This window comes from Nerophis lumbriciformis, linkage group LG11 (genome assembly GCF_033978685.3).
Source record: "Nerophis lumbriciformis linkage group LG11, RoL_Nlum_v2.1, whole genome shotgun sequence".
Taxonomy (NCBI): Eukaryota; Metazoa; Chordata; class Actinopteri; order Syngnathiformes; family Syngnathidae; genus Nerophis; species Nerophis lumbriciformis.
In genome coordinates this window covers 15,827,860-15,846,994 of record NC_084558.2, presented here as the reverse complement: position 1 = coordinate 15,846,994, position 19,135 = coordinate 15,827,860, and the positions used below count along the sequence as shown (strand labels likewise).

Genomic DNA, 19,135 nt, shown 5'->3' with positions numbered 1-19,135 from the left:
TTTTGGTACTGCTACCAAAATTATTTCGATATTTTTCGGTACTTTTCGATACTTTTCTAAATAAAGGGGACCTCAAAAAATTGCATTATTGGCTTTATTTTAACAAAAAATATCACGGTACATTAAACATATGTTTCTTATTGCAATTTAGTCCTTATATAAAATAGTGAACATACCAGACAACTTGTCTTTTATTAGAAGGTAAACAAACAAAGGCTCCTAATTTAGCTGCTGATGTATGCAGTAACATATTGTGTCAATTATCATTCTATTATTTTGTCAAAATTATTAAGGACAAGTGGTAGAAAATGAATTCTTAATCTACTTGTTCATTTACTGTTAATATATGCTTACTTTCTCTTTTAACATGTTCTGTTAAAATGTAATAATCACTTATTCTTCTGTTGTTTAGATGCTTTACATTCATTTTGGATGATACCACACATTTGGGTATCAATCCGATACCAAGTCGTTACAGGATCATACATTGGTCATATTCAAAGTCCTCGTGTGTCCAGGGACATATTTCCTGACTTTATAAACATAATATACATTAAAAAAAAAAGAAAGAAGATGTTGTGATGCCAAAAAAATACCATAATCATAGTAGTATCGACGAGATACGCTATTGTACTTGGTATCATTACAGTGGATGTCAGGTGTAAGTCCACTAATGGCGTTTGTTTACATTTTGACGCCGGTGAGCTACGGTGTGTAGTGAAACATGTTTAGCTATTCCTCGTCCTGCAGGGATGATACTTGTAAGAAACTTACTTTATTTGTCACCATGGACACAAGGATTAGTGATTTAGAAGTAGCTAAAACACTGCCGACTGGGGCTGGACTTTAGCCACTAGCTAGCTAGCCATGTATTAAAGCGCCTCTTCCGGTGGGGGGGCTCTGAACCTAGGATGTCGTTGTGGCTTGTGCAGCCCTTTGAGACACTTGGGATTTAGGGCTATATAAGTAAACATTGATTAATTTATTGATTTATTGTCAGTTTTTAAGCCAAAATGCGTCCGTTCTCCCTTTTCTGTCTACACACTGTGTCTGCTTGTAAGTACTCCGTGATTGTGCGCTGCCGAACATGCTTGTCTGCTCGTAAACCAGCAATGACAACATGATGACAATGTGGTCGTGGGGGGGTGGTGGACCGGTACTTTTTAGAGGCGGTATAGTACCGAATATGATTCATTAGTATCGCGGTACTATGCTAATACCGGTATACCGTACGACCCTAGTCCGCTCATACGGTAATACCTTACAATGTAAACATGTAGGAATTTGACATATCGCTTGGGACTTCGGCAAATATTGCCAGACCTCAAAGTTAAGTGAGCATTTGAGGAATATTTGTGCAAAAAGGGAAACAAAGTGAAAGAACATGAAGATTGTGAGGCTGAAGACTGCAAAGTATTTGTTAATCAGATTTGCTCTATGAACTCAATGGATATATAAACATTTGGATTTGTGTTTTTTAAGTATCCTGCAGATGAAGTCTGTTATATAAAAGCGATGGCCCGATTCCCTAAACACCTCGTTCATCACTCCCCTAGATTTATTTTTATGGTGTTATGATAAATTTATCATGTATCCAAAATACTAAAAAAACGGATCCAAGTCCCTCTTTGTGGTTACACATTTAAAAGTAATTTGATTCGTTAAAATACATTTAAAATAATCATACACATTACATTTCATTGGTATACAATAAATCCTATAGTTATCTCAATACCAACGTTACAGAAACATGTATTTAATGTGTTGCAACCCACAGTAATTGAGTTGTTTGGAACCCGGGGATGAATACAAGTTTTGAGGAACTGCACATTCTTGAGCAACAACTGCGACAGTCAATTATTTTTGACAGTGCTTACGTTTTATTTATTTTTATTGTCATTGCTTGTTCTGCATTGGACAGCATATTGTGGCATTATGTTAACATGCACCTATGTTAAAAATGTTTTTTCAGCACTTTTTGAAATAAGTAGGGAAAAATATATGTTTATATGAAGTATATTTTTGCTACACTGTCCATTGTACTACAGCAGAACACGGCTGTTATCTTGATTGTCAAATGCAGGTACAATTTAAATAAAATTTCGTAAAATGGAATACATGTGTGTTAATGGGAGATGAAATGGAATTAAAATAATTGTCATTATTTTATTTAGATTCAATTTCAATTGGACAAACCTATTGTATTGCTTTCACTGAGCACAAAGGTACACTTTCCAAAACTACAAAACATTTAGTTGATTTGCATTGACATTAATTTCATTTAATGATTCAAACAATTTGTGTTTCATCTTAAACAGATGAGTTAAACTAAAATGATACAAAAATGTTAGACACACTTTTTTGGTTTGAGTTGAGGTTTTATATATATAATGTATGTGATTGCCATTGTCAATTAAAGCATTGAATTGCCGTTCTCAAATGTCGATCCCCTCTGGCTAATATATTTATTTATAGTCCCCCGGCTGACACACAGCTAGCAGCTAATTATGTGTCTCCTCTTACCTGTTAATATTCACCTCCATTTCGGCAAATCAACTTCATATTACAGAGAGGTCGAGAATAAGGAAGTACTTTACATATTCGAAGAATGTACAGTTAATACATATGATCGGTATCGGTATTGGTATCGGCCAAGCTCACTCATGGACGATCGCTATAAGAATCGGCAGCATAAAACCCTGATCCGAACATCCCCAGTGTCCAATAACAAAGATAGAAGGATTGATACATTTCTAATGTAATCATGTGATAGTGTTTACTCACATGTCTCCTCTGTACTCAGCCATGCATTCTTTTGTTCATATACGTGCATATGTGTGTGCATGCAATAATGGGGGATGTGGGTCATCAAGGTATTGTTTTTAAGTCTGGAAAGCACTTTGTGTTGCATTTCATTTATGTATGAAAAGCGGTTCATAATCATTTATCTACAACGTTAATAATAATATTTAGTAATAATAATAATAATAATAAGGGACAAGCGGTAGAAAATGGATGGATGGATAATAATAATAATAAATAACACATGCGTGTATCATTTAGGTTAATGCTGACATGCTTTTATTTTGAAGCATATTTTGCACTGAACAAGAAACCACTTTGTGCATAATTAAGGACCTGATCTATTAATGGTGTACGTGTATTAAAATATGTGCAAACGTATGCTATCAAGCATGTCTAAAAAGTACTGTGTGTGCAAACTGGCATAGTTATGCACAAATGGCTGTGAAAACGAGGCGGTCACGCTGCAAAGATAGGCGATAGAGAGACAATCCTTTGTTCTACGTGTGTGTCAACATATTTGGCCTGAGAGACATATCATCTATTCAGCAATAAACTTTTATGATTTTATGGCTGCTGCATTACTTAAGGGGCTAATTAAAGCAAATTAAATGTATTTGTTTTGATGTCTGCTTGTATTCATTTTTATATAGAGGAGATATATTACTAACATGTATTTGAGTATGAAAAAACTTCTTGTAATATGCATTTTCTTGCAGCTAGATCATTCAAGACGCACAGCACCGGCGTAACCCAGAATATACCTCTGGCACATTAAAAAGAGGCTGTTGTCTAGATCACAAATTGGCCAGAAAAGATGCTTAATTACTGTATATCTGTGTGCTGCATGTTCCACAACATAACAAAACAGCACAGGTTGGACTGTTGGAGCGTATGATGTCATGAATGTGGAGTGTTTCCATGGGCACAGCCGGTATAGTACACAAAACCTAATTTACTGTAAATAAGGCAGTCTGCACCCCTTTTGCACTTGTTATCAATTATACATGCAGTCTTAATAGATCACCCGCAACACGTGTACTAATAGTATTTGCAATTTTAAAGTTTGCACACTGTGTTTAGCACTCAGTATTTGGATCTTAGTAGATCAGGCCCTTTGATGCTGTGTAACCAGACAGTAGTGTAATGTTTTGGCAGGCTGCTTAGCTATAATGAAAAAATAAAAAATGTTATGCCAAGGAAAGTAGTCAACCATGTGTGTCAAAGTCAACTTCACCAAGCACTTTTTTATTAATATTAATTAGTCGGCTCGGTGGACCACAGCTTGATGACTTTTTTCATAGATGGGTTTGCGACACAAGCAGGACCTACTTTAGCACGTTCTACTATTCCAATTATGTTCCATCTTGAAGGTTCCGCTGAATTTTAATGCCAGACCTTGTGGTGAATTTGCCCAAATATGGTCATATCTAAAGCAGTCATGAATGCATTGCTACACTTGCAGTGAAGCGTGGACAACACTGCCTTATTTCATAAAGCGTGCTGAGTACCCCTCAGCGTGAGCCAGGGACTTAATTAATGAGTTGTACGGTGCTCCTAAATAATGACGTGAGCCGTGGGAGTCATTGTCCTGGTCTTAAAATGTGGCCCTCGGCTTCAGAGAACATTTCATTGTGAAAACTGAATTGGCCACTGAGAACTGAAGGAAGGACCTGAGGCATTATGTGAAAGTGTGATTGTTTTTAGCGGGATGAAGATATCACAAGTTGACGTTACTCTTTTTGGAATTATGGGAATACGTATGTGACAAATTTAAGCACATGATGCTTTAGTCAACATAACCGGCACATACTGACCCCGCCCTATACAGAGGCTCTCTAGTGCCGTCCTAGTGGCTCCCTGCAGCATTTTTAAAAAAGGCTTGAAAATGGGGGAAAATAATATTTTTGTTTTAGTATGTTTTTGTTTCAGGACAAACATGACACAAACCCTCCTAATTGTTAGAAAGACCACTGTTTAATATGTTTGTGTGTATGCTTCACCGATGAGAGTATTAAGTGAACATCGTTTTGTCCTACTAATTTCGGTGGTTCTTGAACTCACCGTAGTGTGGACTGTGACACAACAGTTTGTTTACATGTAAAATCTTCCACTCCTCCTTTGTCTCATTTTGTCCACCAAAAGTTTTATACTGTGCGTGAATGCACAAAAGTGCGCTTTGTTGATGTTATTGTCTTGTTGGAGTGCTAATCAGGCATATTTGGTCAGTGCATGACTGCAAGCTAATCAATGCTAACATACTATTTAGGCTAGCTGTATGTACATATTACATCATTATGCCTCATTTGTAGGTATATATGAGCTAATTTAATATCCTTTACTTTTATCCTCTTTGTATATAATTTAGTTTTGCTTGTCTCATGAGACATTATCTGTAATATTGGCTGCATTTCAGAGAGTTGTTTGTGCGCCATGTTGTTCCAGACCACAGCAAACATTACCTAGCTTGCTAAAGATTGTAATAAATCTATTAAAAGAAGACGGCGTGGCGAAGTTGGTAGAGTGGCTGTGCCAGCAATCGGAGGGTTGCTGGCTACTGGGGTTCAATCCCCACCTTCTACCATCCTAGTCACGTCCGTTGTGTCCTTGAGCAAGACACTTCACCCCTTGCTCCTGATGGCTGCTGGTTAGCGCCTTGCATGGCAGCTCCCGCCATCAGTCTGTGAATGTGTGTGTGAATGGGTGAATGTGGTAATACTGTCAAAGCGCTTTGAGTACCTTGAAGGTAGAAAAGCGCGATACAAGTATAACCCATTTATCATTTAACCTGCCCTTTCCTTTAACTTGGACACACACATATATGCCTTTGGCCATTAAAAGCCAGTAATTTCCAGGAGTTATCTCACCTTCTGAGTAGCCTCTAATTTACTAATGTTTTCTAATGTTGTAAAAATGTGTAGAATAAATATTACATTTCAACATTTCTGTCAACGAAGATTTGCTTCAGCCTGCGACACATAGTCATTTTGATAGTAGGCTAATATAGCTAATATAGACACTTACGTCTTGTGTTGTCTTCATTATAACACTTATATAACACTTTTAAAGTCATTTTGAGAGTAGGCTAATATAGCTAATATAGACACTTACGTCATTCATTATAAGACTTATATACGGCTTTTCATATTTTGCGTCTCCAGACAGATTTGTTTTTTGTATTTTTGGTCCAATATGGCTCTTTCAACGTTTTGGGTTGCCGACCCCTGTTACTGGGGCATAAAAATGGCAAAATGCAGCTCCAAAAAGTTCCCACACAAAATGTATTCCTTACCTCCAGAGGCTGCTCCAGGCAAGGAGTATCATCTATGATGTTCACAGGTTCTCTGGGTATATCAACAGTGGGCGAGTCCCTATCCTGTCCCATGTCCCCTGCTCCGGTGGACCTCCAGGGGGAACCCCCAGAACTTGACCTGTCCAAGCCCAGCGTGAGAGGGTTAAGCTGGGGCGACCTGGTCGCCATGTCACCCCCCTCCATGTGCAGTTCCAGCTCCAACTCGGCCTCCAGCTCGGCCTCCTCTTTGGCCTCCTTGTTGCTCTCCTCCAGGTGCTTCATCAAGACAGCAATGACAACGTTGACCAGGACAAACTGAGCAGTCAAGACGAAGGAGACAAAGTAGATGGGAGAGACAACGGTATTGTAGCAGGTCCCGGTGTCTTGTGCACAGTCCCTCAGAGTGTCCTGGAACAAGCATGTCAAATGGACATTAGCACATTGAGGAAGCACAGCACTTGTTACCTCATTATTTTGGTTTTAAAACCAACCTAATGTTACAATGCCACCATTGTTGTTGTGGTGACCATGGATCGTCTACTTTGCTTTCTATAATATTGATATTTTTATTACAAAGGTAACTGATTATGATGACAATTAGGAGTGTCCCTATGCAACTTGTTCACTTCTGATACGATACCGATATTGGAGCCCTGAGTATTGGCCGATACTGATATAAAGTCCATACAATATCAGCACAAATCATAGTACACACTTTTATTATTTATTATTTAGTGTGGGATGTTCTAAAAACCTTGAGCAAGTGAAATTACTCAAAAAACAATAGTGAATATAAACATGATAAATTAATATAAAGTGCAGTATTATTATTTCCTGACAACACCTACTGTAGTAGTCACAATAATTGATTAAAATAAGTGCATGATGCAGTAAGTTGAATGGTCAAGACATGTTTGTGAGTGGATACTCTGCCTTGAAGACTTAGTATCTATAAGTAATAGGCAACTATACATTTTTTATACTTGTTTAAATTGAACAATGTTTTCAATACGGCAATATTGTTCAATTAAAGACACTTATTACTACGTATGTCTAGCTTGTGTGCTATAGTGTGCCTAGCTCTTGTGTAGCTGCTAGCTTCTACTTGCCTATCATGTTTACTTTTTCACTACTCTTCACTAAATACAAGAACATACCAATCATGTGTGCTTTTTGGAGGATATTTAGCTGTTAACTGGTTGTCCAACTTTGTAAACACGTGGCAGATTACTTGTCTCTGAGCTCATATGGGAGATTTTAGATGCAAACCGGTTTTATTTGATACTTGTTTTATTTGCTGACATCAGAGAGATAGCCAATATCATTATTTGAACAGGACACCCCTAATGATAATAATATTTGATTGTTTTAGTTTCTAATAATGTTTTTCATAATGATTCTTTATACAATTATCACAAAATAATTATTAAGCTTTAAAACAAGATCTGGATGCTTTTATACATTGAAATACATATTTCAATATCATCCCAATTTTATGACAGATGGGGCATTAATCTATATTTTTAAGATGCCAACAAAAAAAGTTAGCACCTGTTATGGTTCAGAAAAGCTACAATGGGAGTAAAAAAGCCTTAATGGATGCATATGCCGGTGAGGAAATTGATGCAAAAATGTGCATCAAATGCAAATATATACACACACCACTACTTGTAATTTACCAACACACTTACTTTCTCGCCTGTTTGAATAGAAATAATTATTACAGGTAAATAGGCATTGTATGTGAGAATATCAATGTATGTTTTTACCTTCATGATACCATTCCAGTTGTCCCCAGTTGAAACTCTGAAGAGCAGCAAAAACGCCATCCCAAAGTTTTTGAACGTTGCATAGCGACCAAGGCCTTCACATGGGTGGAGTTCATCACAAACTGGGAGGACAATAGGAGAAAAATGAGTGAGGATATCAACAGCCATACATTTTAAGAGATTCTTAAGTGTTACGCAGGTTCCATCTAGTGCTATGCCAAGTCTGTAAATATGAACTGTATATAGAATATCATTGTTGATCATGTTTGTGCATTGTGTGTAATGTTACAGTGCCAACAATATTCAATATACTCGTTAATTAAAACCTCTGCCTTGTTTTAATGAATACATTGGCCAACTACGCTACTGTATTTTAATGTTGGTCACTATGGTGGTACATGTAGAGAGCCAAGTATTTTCTGAGGTGGTAGTTGATGGAAAAATATACGAGAACCACTGGTCTAACACATACATGAAGACTTTCCAAGCTTGATGGATTACATTCCTTACAGTTCTGGTCAAATGATAACATACACTGAATATACTGTATACTTATCAATGTTGGGCCCTTTGAGAGATTTTTGTTAGATAGCATGAGGATACACATTTACAATGATTTTCTGAATACAGGACTTATACACACAAACTTGAATTAATTTTAATAATAATGATAATAATAATGTATTGGATTTATAAATTCGCTTTACAGTGAAATCTCATTATTTGTTTAGTCCACATTCAGACATGATGGTGGTAAGCTGACTGGGGTGGAAGGAGTGCGGTTGGAACCACGATCTTCCGGTTTCTGGAAGATCTACTACAACACCTCTGAGTTACCACTTCCCAATTAATTTTTCTTAAATTTACACAGGGCCATGCTCCTCCATGAGCCACAGGGATGTTTATTGTATTATGTTTTTACTGGGTGGTGGTGTGGCTCACTCGATAGAGCAGCCGTGCCAGCAACTTGAGGGATCCAGCTTCCTAGTCACTGCTGTTGTGTCTCTGGCCAAGATAAGAATGGTGTATCAATGTGTGAGGCAGGCAATCTCAATGTGAATTTTATAGGTAAATAAAGGTTAAAAAAAAGGGAATTTCCAAGGTAAAAAAAGGCTAAAAACAATAAATACCAAAAAAAAACAACAACATATTAATACTTGGTAAAATGTCCCTTAAAAGGTTTCACTCCGACCAGATGCTTCTGATATCATTCTGGGTGCATATTTGACTACTATTCTGGGCAGATTTGGTAGAGTAAATTTGTTGGTTTGGTTGGTTTCTTGGATTTTACAAAACCCAAAACCAGTGAAGTTGGCACGCTGTCCATCCATCCATCCATTTTCTACCGCTTATTCCCTTTGGGGTCGCGGGGGGCGCTGGAGCCTATCTCAGCTACAATCGGGCGGAAGGCGGGGTACACCCTGGACAAGTCGCCACCTCATCGCAGGGCCGTTGGCACGTTGTGTAAATCATAAATAAAAACAGAATACAATAATTTGCAAATTATTTTTTTGAACCTATATTCAATTGAATAGACTGCAAAGACAAGATACTTAATGTTCGAACTGGTAAACTTTGTTTTTTTTTGCAAATATTTGCCCATTTGGAATTTGATGCCTGCAACATGTTTCAAAAAAGCTGGCACAAGTAGCAAAAAAGACGGAGAAAGTTGGGGAATGTTCATCAAACACTTATTTGGAACATCCCACAGGTGAACAGGCTAATTGGGAACAGGTGGTTGCCATGATTGGGTGTAAAAGCAGCTTCCATGAAATGCTCAGTCGTTCCCAAACAAGGATGGGCCAAGGGTCACCACTTTGTGAACAAATACGTGAGCAAACTGTCCAACAGTTTAAGAACAACATTTCTCAACCAGCTATTGCAAGGAATTTAGGGGATTTCCCCATCTACGGTCCGTAAAATCATCAAAAGGTTCAGAGAATCTGGAGAAATCACGGCAAGGCCGAAAACCAACATTGAATGCCCGTGACCTTCGATCCCTCATGCAGTACTGCATCAAAAAGCGACATCAGTGTGTAAAGGATATCACCACATGGGCTCAGGAACACTTCAGAAAAACACTGTCAGTAACTACAGTTGGTCGCTACATCTGTAAGTGCAAGTTAAAACTTTACTATGCAAAGCCAAAGCCATTTATCAACAACACCCAGAAACGCTTCACTGGGCCCGAGCTCATCTAAGATGGACTGATGCAAAGTGGAAAAGTGTTCTGTGGTCTGACGAGTCCACATTTCAAATTGTTTTTGGAAACTGTAGATTACATAGGAAAAGACCGTTATGGGCGCAGAAGTTCAAAAGCCAGCATCTGTGATGGTATGGGGGTGTATTAGTGCCCAAGGCAAATAATACACAACTTAAGCTGTACATCAAGCAAGAATCGGAAATAATTCCACCTGAAAAGCTTCAAAAATTGGTCTCCTCAGTTCCTAAACGTTCACTGAGTGTTGTTAACAGGAAAGGCCATGTAACACAGTGGTAAAAATGCCCCTGTGCCAACTTTTCTGCAATGTGTTGCTGCCATTAAATTCTAAGTTTAAAAAAAATATGTTTCTCAATTCCAAAATTAAATATCTTGCCTTTGCAGTGTATTCATTTGAATATAAGTTGAAAAGGATTTGCAAATCATTGTATTCTGTTTTTATTTACGATTTACACAACGTGCCAACTTCACTGGTTTTGGGTTTTGCAAATTAGACCACAAACTTTCAATAGTGCTGCGGTCAGCGCTTTGGGAAGGGCAATTCAGAAGCTTTATCTATTCCAAAATCAGTTTTGATGTGTTTTTAGGATCATTGCTCTGTTAGAACGCTCAATTGTGTGCAAGTTAAAAATACAGCCTGATAGCATGATGCTACCACCACCACACTTGGCAGCTGCTACAGTCTTGTATCCTCAAAAATACTTCTTCTTATGACCAAATATCTTAATGTTTGTCTCATCTGACCACAACACTTTTGGAATTTGACTTGTTTATGTGGGCAGCTGCAAATTTCAGTTTGCCTTTCCCAACTATCGACAATTCTCCTTCTTAGATCTTCGCTGAGTTCCTTGGACAGTACGATTATTGGTAGATCACTGCATGCTACCAACCATGTTTTATGCTGCCCAGCAGACACTAATTACTGCAGGCAATCATGATCATGAAGAAAAACGTATATTTCCGACCGATAAATCGGATACATTTGTGCATTCAAATCTGTGTTTAAAAAAAACTACAATAAAAACAGAATTGGAAATTCTCCGGATTTTTTTTTTATCCGAAATGCGTAAGTGTGCCAAACTTCAGACAGTGACTCGTGTACAGTACATATCTCATTTAGTGTGGCCTTACTCAAGTCACCAAACAGCTCAACTCCCAGGGCTGCAAAGATGAAGAACAGAAGCATGAAGAGAAGACCCAGATTTCCCACCTGTGGAGCGAAACCAAGATGAGAAGAGCATTAGGACAGAAATCCCAGAAAAAATAAACCAGCAACACTGCATTCTCATTGCGAGGAAATAAGTAGGGAATTGAGAGGAAAAAAAGCAGCCAGGAGAAATAGAACAAGTAAGGATGAAAAGTAAAAAAAAACATTTGATCCTGGCAAGTGTGGTATGAACTAGCAGCTCTGACACAATTTTTGGCTTAGATGAAAACAATTTTTAGGATTTCTTTTTTGCTGTCAGACAAACTGCACCCCAACCAAAACCCCCAACTAGGAGATCTATTAATCATATGGATTTTGACAAGCTGTGAGCTGTATTTTTTTTAGGGAAGAACTCTCAACTCCCTCTGAATTAAATTGGCAGAGGTGCTATCAAAGAACGCTGTGAACATAGCACACTAAGTATTACCAGCTCAAACACCCCCTAACCCGCAAACTATCACTCGGAGCGACAACTTTGCACCTACATTCACTTCCTAATGACTGCAGGGATGCAAATATGCAAATATGTGTCTCTCGACTTGGCTGCGACTTCACAGGAAACACACAAAAACGTCTTGTCGCACATTGCAGCATAATTGCAGTGCAGCTTCAGGTAGAATACAAAAGATCCAGGCACGGCCGGTTCTAGGCAGCCATATACGAGGGGGCAGTCAGAAATGTGATGGGGGCATCATGTGTACACGCTGCTGCATCATGCTCCAGCACTTTATTTCTATGCTAAGTAGTAATATTGCCTTTTTTCATATAATTTGGTTGTTAGCTACAGAATGGGCCTGATTTACTAAGATCCAAATACCACGCACTAAACAGCGTGAGCAATCTATAAGTTGGTGTGTTGCATGTGATTTACTAAGACCGCGTGTGTGCATTGTAAAGTGGTGCAGACCGACTTTTTTTAATGAGCATGTTGCTTGTTGTATTTGGAGCATCACCACGAAGACACTCTTATTTACTGCACACTGTGGCGTTTTGCTATGTTTACAAACATGCAGGAGACATCTACCACTTTTTATGGGCATTTTACCAGCAGTTGTGCAGTGCATCTCCATAGACGCCATTTTTTATTTTTTTATTTTTTACTGCTGAAAGTGCATGAGAGAGAGGCTGCACTTACTCCACCCAATACGCAAACATACATACTTCAAAAAGTTTTGTTGGTAACACTTTAGTATGGGGAACATATTCACCATTAATTAGTTGCTTATTAACATACAAATTAGTAACATATTGGGTCTCAATTAGTCATTATTAAGTACTTATCAATGCCTTATTCTGCATGGCCTTATTATGACCCTAACCCTAACCCTAACGTTCTAACCCTAACCCTAACCAAATAACTCTGAATTAAGTCTTTGTTACTTAGAACAGTGTTTTTCAACCTTTTTTGAGCCAAGGCACATTTTTTGCGTTGAAAAAATGCGGAGGCACACCACCAGCAGAAATCATTAAAAAATGAAACTCAGTTGACAGTAAAAAGTCATTGTCGCAATTGTTGGATATGACTTTAAACCATAACCAAGCATGCATCACTATAGCTCTTGTCTCAAAGTAGGTGTATTGTCACCACCTGTCACATTACACCCTGACTTATTTGGAGTTTTTTGCTGTTTTCCTGTGTGTAGTGTTTTAGTTCTTGTCTTGCGCTCCTATTTTGGTGGATTTTTCTCTTATTTTGGTTTTCCTTTGAGCGATATTTCCCGCATCTACTTTGTTTTAGCAATCAAGAATATTTTGGTTGTTTTTATCCTTCTTAGTGGGGACATTGTTGATTGTCATGTCATGTACATTGTGGATGCCGTCTTTGCTCCACAGTAAGTCTTTGCTGTCGTACAGCATTCTGTTTTTGTTTACTTTGTAGCCAGTTCAGTTTTAGTTTTGTTCTGCATAGCCTTTTCTAAGCTTCAAAGCCTTTTCTTAGGGGCACTCACTTTTTGTTTATTTTTAGTTTAAGCATTAGACACCTTTTTACCTACACGCTCCCTCCCGCTGTTTCCGACTTCTACAAAGCAATTAGCTACCGGCTGCCACCTACTGATATGGAAGAGTATTACACGGTTACTCTGCCGAGCTCTAGACAGCACCGACCACTCAACAACAACACATAATTTGCAGACTCCCGCCTTCCGCCCGATTGTAGCTGAGATAGGCTCCAGCGCCCCCCGCGACCCCAAAGGGAATAAGCGGTAGAAAATGGATGGATGGATGGAATTACTGGTTTGCAAAAAATATTTTTAACCCATATAGGTGAAATTAGATAATCTCCCACGGCACACCAGACTGTATCTCACGGCACACTAGTGTGCCGCGGCACAGTGGTTGAAAAACACTGACTTAGAATATGTTCCCCTAGTGTCCAAATAAATCAAATCAAATCAAATCAACTTTATTTATAAAGCACTCTAAATTAAGTCTGTGTTACTTAGAATATGTTCCCCATACTAAAGTGTTACCTTTTTTTCCTATAAGAAATATTTTATTACCATATATTCAATGTGAAAAAAAACAAACGTCATTAAAAAAAATTCTAAAGTACACCAAAACGCATCAATTTAATTAGTTTTAATCAGCCCCTAAAGTCCTCTAGTAGCTATAAAATGATGTTGCTGAATAGACATACTTGCCAACCTTGAGACCTCCGATTTCGGGAGGTGGGGGGTGGGGGCGTGGTCGGGGGTTGGGCGGGGCGTGGTTGGGGGCGTGGTTAAGAGGGGAGGAGTATATTGACAGCTAGAATTCACCAAGTCAAGTATTTCATACCGGTACATATATATATATATATATATATATATATATATATATATATATATATATATATATATATATATATATATATATATATATATATCCTGAAAATATGCAAACAAAACTGTGTTTAGATAATTGATACTTCAAACTTGCATAAATAAATATTAAGGAATATAACATAACTTGACTTCTGAGAGTTTCAAAATGTAATGAATAAAATGCTAAAGTTGTTGATAAACAAGCAATTATTTTAATAATTAAATATGGTCATTTTAAATGAATTATTATGATAATTTAAAATCAATTATGTCAAATATGTTTATTTTAATGTATAATTCTATGGCTGGATGTAATAAGGAGTCCAAAAAAAATACAAATAAAAATACAATTAATGTTGATGTTTTTAGCAAAATATAGTAAAAATGTATTTAGTTTTTTTTTAAATTTAATTAATAAATATATTTATTTTTAGGTAAGATAAACATAATAATACAATTTATCTCTAGTCTGGATGATTTAGTTCTTGTCACCCTGTTGTCCTCCCGTCATGAAAAAAGGCTGTCCTCACTCAGGTCCGCATGGAGCTGGAGGGGGCGTGGCTTCCAGCTCCGGCTGAAAATCGGGAGATTTTCGGGAGAATATTTGTCCCGGGAGGTTTTCGGGAGAGGCGCTGAATTTCGGGAGTCTCCCGGAAAATTCGGGAGGGTTGGCAAGTATGTGAATAGACAATATGTCAAATGTGTTTAAATTCAGACCATCCAAAAATGTAATGACAGAGAATTCTCACCGGTCCATCGTCTGTCTATGCTGCACGAGCACTGATCATGCTGCCGTGTGTGGAACTGTCAGTTTGCACAGTTACTAAATAAAATGCAAAATAGTGCTCGCAAAACAGGGATGAGTTTTGATAAATCACGTTGCGTGTGATAAATAATTATATTTGCATTTTCTCCTCCCAGTATTGTGGCTGTTTTGATGATCAGCATATATTTTGCGAAATGGATTGCACGCCTTATTCTGCTCACTTAAGAGATGCAATCCAGTTTGCACACGTTCAGTTGATCAGCTTTCCGTGTGCTATAAAGTTTTGCCAGTTTGCAATTTTGAAAATAATTATCATTGGATTTTGTTTCTGACAACTTTTAGTCTCGGATCATTTTGTCAAGTTGTAATATATATACATTTTGTGGATATATTAAAATGTATTTTCTCAACAACAAACATTTTGATATAAGGGGGCAAGGCATTTACTTGAGGGGCTCTGCCCCCTCTTGCCCCTACGTAGAGCCGGCCCCGGATCCAGGACAGGTGCAATGATGAGGATGAAAAAAAAAGAGCCCAGTGGTTGGCTACCTGTGGCAGGGCTTGCATAACGGTGTCCAGTAAGGCTCTCATTCCCACCGCCATCTTCAAAAGCTTAAGTACTGCAGGTAGACAAACAGACACTGTCGTTAAATCAAGTAGATTTCTTGAGGGAACTCATTTTCCTGCGGTCAATAATGTACACCCAATCTTGTAAATTATGCATACCAATGCAACATACAAGGTTCACTCCTGAAGTTGAGACAACACATCACTACTGTGATGACTCATAGGTGATAAGTGCAGCAAGATGAAAGACATAAACAAACATGTATATGTTGTTGAAGCTGGGATCACCAATCCAAACAACAAAGACCCCAAATCATCCTAAAGATAATTAGTTTTGCCAAAAAACCTGTTACTAAACGTGTAATTGGAATGAAGCAGTTACCTGCGTCACTACGACAAAAAGTATAGATATAGAAATTTGGAATGCTTTTTCTCAATTAATTACAGGATCCGGCTCTAAAACACCCAGCTAACGTCAATAAAATGTCAAAGACTTTCCCAGATGCTGGTGAAAGCATGCAACTTGCATACTGAAACATGGCTGTGAATGCACCCTTGAGACTCTTCAGCATTCTTTAGCTATATTTGAACGTATTCTTTATTAACTCAAGAGGACAGAGTGGATGTACTGTACCATGAGCTCTCTTTACAATCACAGCATGGTTTCGTTTATTTTGATGTGCAACGACCCCCCCGTGACCCCGAAAGGGACAATCGGTAGAAAATGGATGGATGGATGGAACTTCTTTCATGACATTTTTAATCCTTTGCGTATTATAGTGGAAATCCACACGTTGACGATGTCATTAAAGGGGAACATTATCATAATTTCAGAAGGGTTAAAACCATTAAAAATCAGTTCCCAGTGGCTTATTTTATTTTTCAAAGTTTTTTTCAAAATTTTACCCATCACGCAATATCCCTGAAAAATGCTTCAAAGTGCCTGATTTTAACCATCGTTATATACATCCGTCCATTTTCCTGTGACGTCACACAGTGATGCCAATACAAACAAACATGGCGGATATAACAGCAAGATATAGCGACATTAGCTCGGATTCAGACTCGGATTTCAGCGGCTTAAGCAATTCAACAGATTACGCATGTATTGAAACGGATGGTTGTAGTGTGGAGGCAGGTAGCGAAAACGAAATTGAAGAAGAAACTGAAGCTATTGAGCCATATCGGTTTGAACCGTATGCAAGTGAAACCGACGAAAACGACACGACAGCCAGCGACACGGGAGAAAGCGAGGACGAATTCGGCGATCGCCTTCTAACCAACGATTGGTATGTGTTTGTTTGGAATTAAAGGAAACTAACAACTATGAACTAGGTTTACAGCATATGAAATACATTTGGCAACAACATGCACTTTGAGAGTGCAGGCAGCCCATTTCAGGGCCCATTTCAGGGCTGTCTGCATTTAAATGTTTTTAAGCTAAATTATTGGTAAACACTGTTTATGTATAATAATTTACGTAAAACCGCGAGTAATGAATAAAGTTTTCATCAATTAATATATTCTGTAGACATACCCTCATCCGCTCTCTTTTCCTGAAAGCTGATCTGTCCAGTTTTGGAGTTGATGTCAGCATCTGCTTTGAGTGTCGCAGGATATCCACACTTTCGTCGGTAAAGTGTGCGGAACAAACGACTGACCATTTCGTCGGCTTTCCCCACAGCCTCGTATTTTGAACAAATTTCGTCCAATTTCTTGCCACTTTCGCATCTTTGGGCCAGTGGTGCAACTTGAATCCGTCCCTGTCCGTGTTGTTACACCCTCCGACAACACACCGACGAAAGTGAGAAAATGGCGGATTGCTTCCCGATGTGACGTCATGTTGTGACATCATCGCTAAGAGAGCGAATAATAGAAAGGCGTTTAATTCGCCAAAATTCACCCATTTAGAGTTTGGAAATCGGTTAAAAAAATATATGGTCTTTTTTCTGCAACATCAAGGTATATATTGACGCTTACATAGGTCTGGTGATAATGTTCCCCTTTAAAATGTTTGCTGTACGTTTAAAGGATCAGAAGCTCGATTAAACCACGTTTCAACTGACTCACGTCTATATTGTGTATTCTGACTCAAATGCCACGTTTCCACCTGTATAGCTGCAAAATCTAACCAGAGCAGGTTTTAATTTGTTGCACTCATGTAGAGTTTTATTACACTCTGTTCCCTCAAGAAGAATGGAACTTTAATTTCTTAAAGCTATTAAGATCATTGCTGGATAGCAGCTTTTTACTCATTGATTTTGCAGGTGACAAATGTTAAGTCCTTGGCAGACGTCTGCACATTGAGTGCTCCTGTTGCTTAATCATTTTTGGCAAAAGGTCCCAGTGTAGAGGCCCACATGCCAGCAGAAACCACATGCATTCAAAATGTAGCTACTTTTTTTTTATTACTTATTGAGTCCGTCCCGGTCTCTTTTTTATTTTGACGTACTTTGTGACGTCAAACATATAAAATGATTTCTTCTTTGTTCTCGTTATAAAAAACATGCCACGGTCGAACTTTGGATAGCACTACTTTTAGAACTCTTCGTACGGGTTGAGTGTGTGCCGTGATGTCAACTCTCGACAGCTATTTAGTTTATTAGATTCCGTTCTTGCCAAGAACATTGGTAATTAAAGAGAGAAAGGGAGTGTTATTGCAGTTGGAACTAATTGGCGGGGGCATCGAAGTGGGGGGATATAGAGGGAATGTTGTACCGGAGCACTTGGGTTTTTGTAAAGTTTAAAGATGTTTTTCTGTCTTTAAAATCCATCCATTTTCTACCGCTTATCCCTTTCGGTGTCGTGGGGTACACCCTGGACAAGTCGCCACCTCATCGCAGGGCCAACACAGATAGACAGACAACATTCACACTCACATTTACACACTAGGGCCAATTTTAGTGTTGCCAATCAACCTATCCCCAGGTGCATGTCTTTGGAGGTGGGAGGAAGCCGGTGTACCCGGAGAGAACCCATATGCAAATTATTTATATATATATATATATATATATATATATATATATATATTAGTGTTGTCCCGATACCAATATGTTTTCTGAATAAAGGGGACAACAAAAAATTGCATTATTGGCTTTATTTTAACAAAAAATCTTAGGGTACATTAAACATATGTTTCTTATTGCAAGTTTGTCCTTAAATAAAATGGTAAACATACTAGACATCTTGTCTTGTAGTAGTAAGTAAGCAAACAAAGGCTCCTAATTAGTCTGCTGACATATGCAGTAACATATTGTGTCATTTTCCATTCTATTATTTTGTCAAAATTATTAAGGACAAGTGGTAGACAATTAATTATTAATCTACTTGTTCATTTACTGTTAATATCTGCTTAATTTCTATTTCAACATGTTCTGTCTACACTTCTGTTAAAATGTAATAATCATTTATTCTTCTGTTGTTTGGATGCTTAACATTAGTTTTAGATGATACCACAAATTTGGGTATCAATCCGATACCAAGTTGTTACAGGATCATACATTGGTCATATTCAAAGTCCTCATGTGTCCAGGGACATATTTCCTGAGTTAATAAACATAATATACATTTTTTAAAAACTAAAGATGTTGTGATGCTAAAAAATATCGACATAATAATAGTAGTATCGACTCGATAAACTCTTGTACTTGGTATCATTACAGTGGATGTCAGGTGTAGATCCACCAATGGCATTTGTTTACATTTTG

The 19,135-nt window shown here is 38.0% G+C and overlaps 1 protein-coding gene across 1 annotated transcript in view; it reads right to left on the bottom strand.

Annotated features, from left to right (window-relative positions):
* The window catches only part of cacna1g (calcium channel, voltage-dependent, T type, alpha 1G subunit), a 329,783-nt gene that overhangs the window by 25,761 nt on the left and 284,887 nt on the right, over positions 1 to 19,135 (bottom strand). The window contains exons 30-33 of the mRNA XM_061967247.2: positions 15,411 to 15,481; positions 11,216 to 11,294; positions 7,864 to 7,985; positions 6,095 to 6,502 (exon numbers count right to left, since the gene is read on the bottom strand). Of these exons, the coding sequence (XP_061823231.2) occupies positions 6,095 to 6,502; positions 7,864 to 7,985; positions 11,216 to 11,294; positions 15,411 to 15,481 (680 nt within the window). The remainder of the gene's footprint in view (positions 1 to 6,094; positions 6,503 to 7,863; positions 7,986 to 11,215; positions 11,295 to 15,410; positions 15,482 to 19,135) is intronic.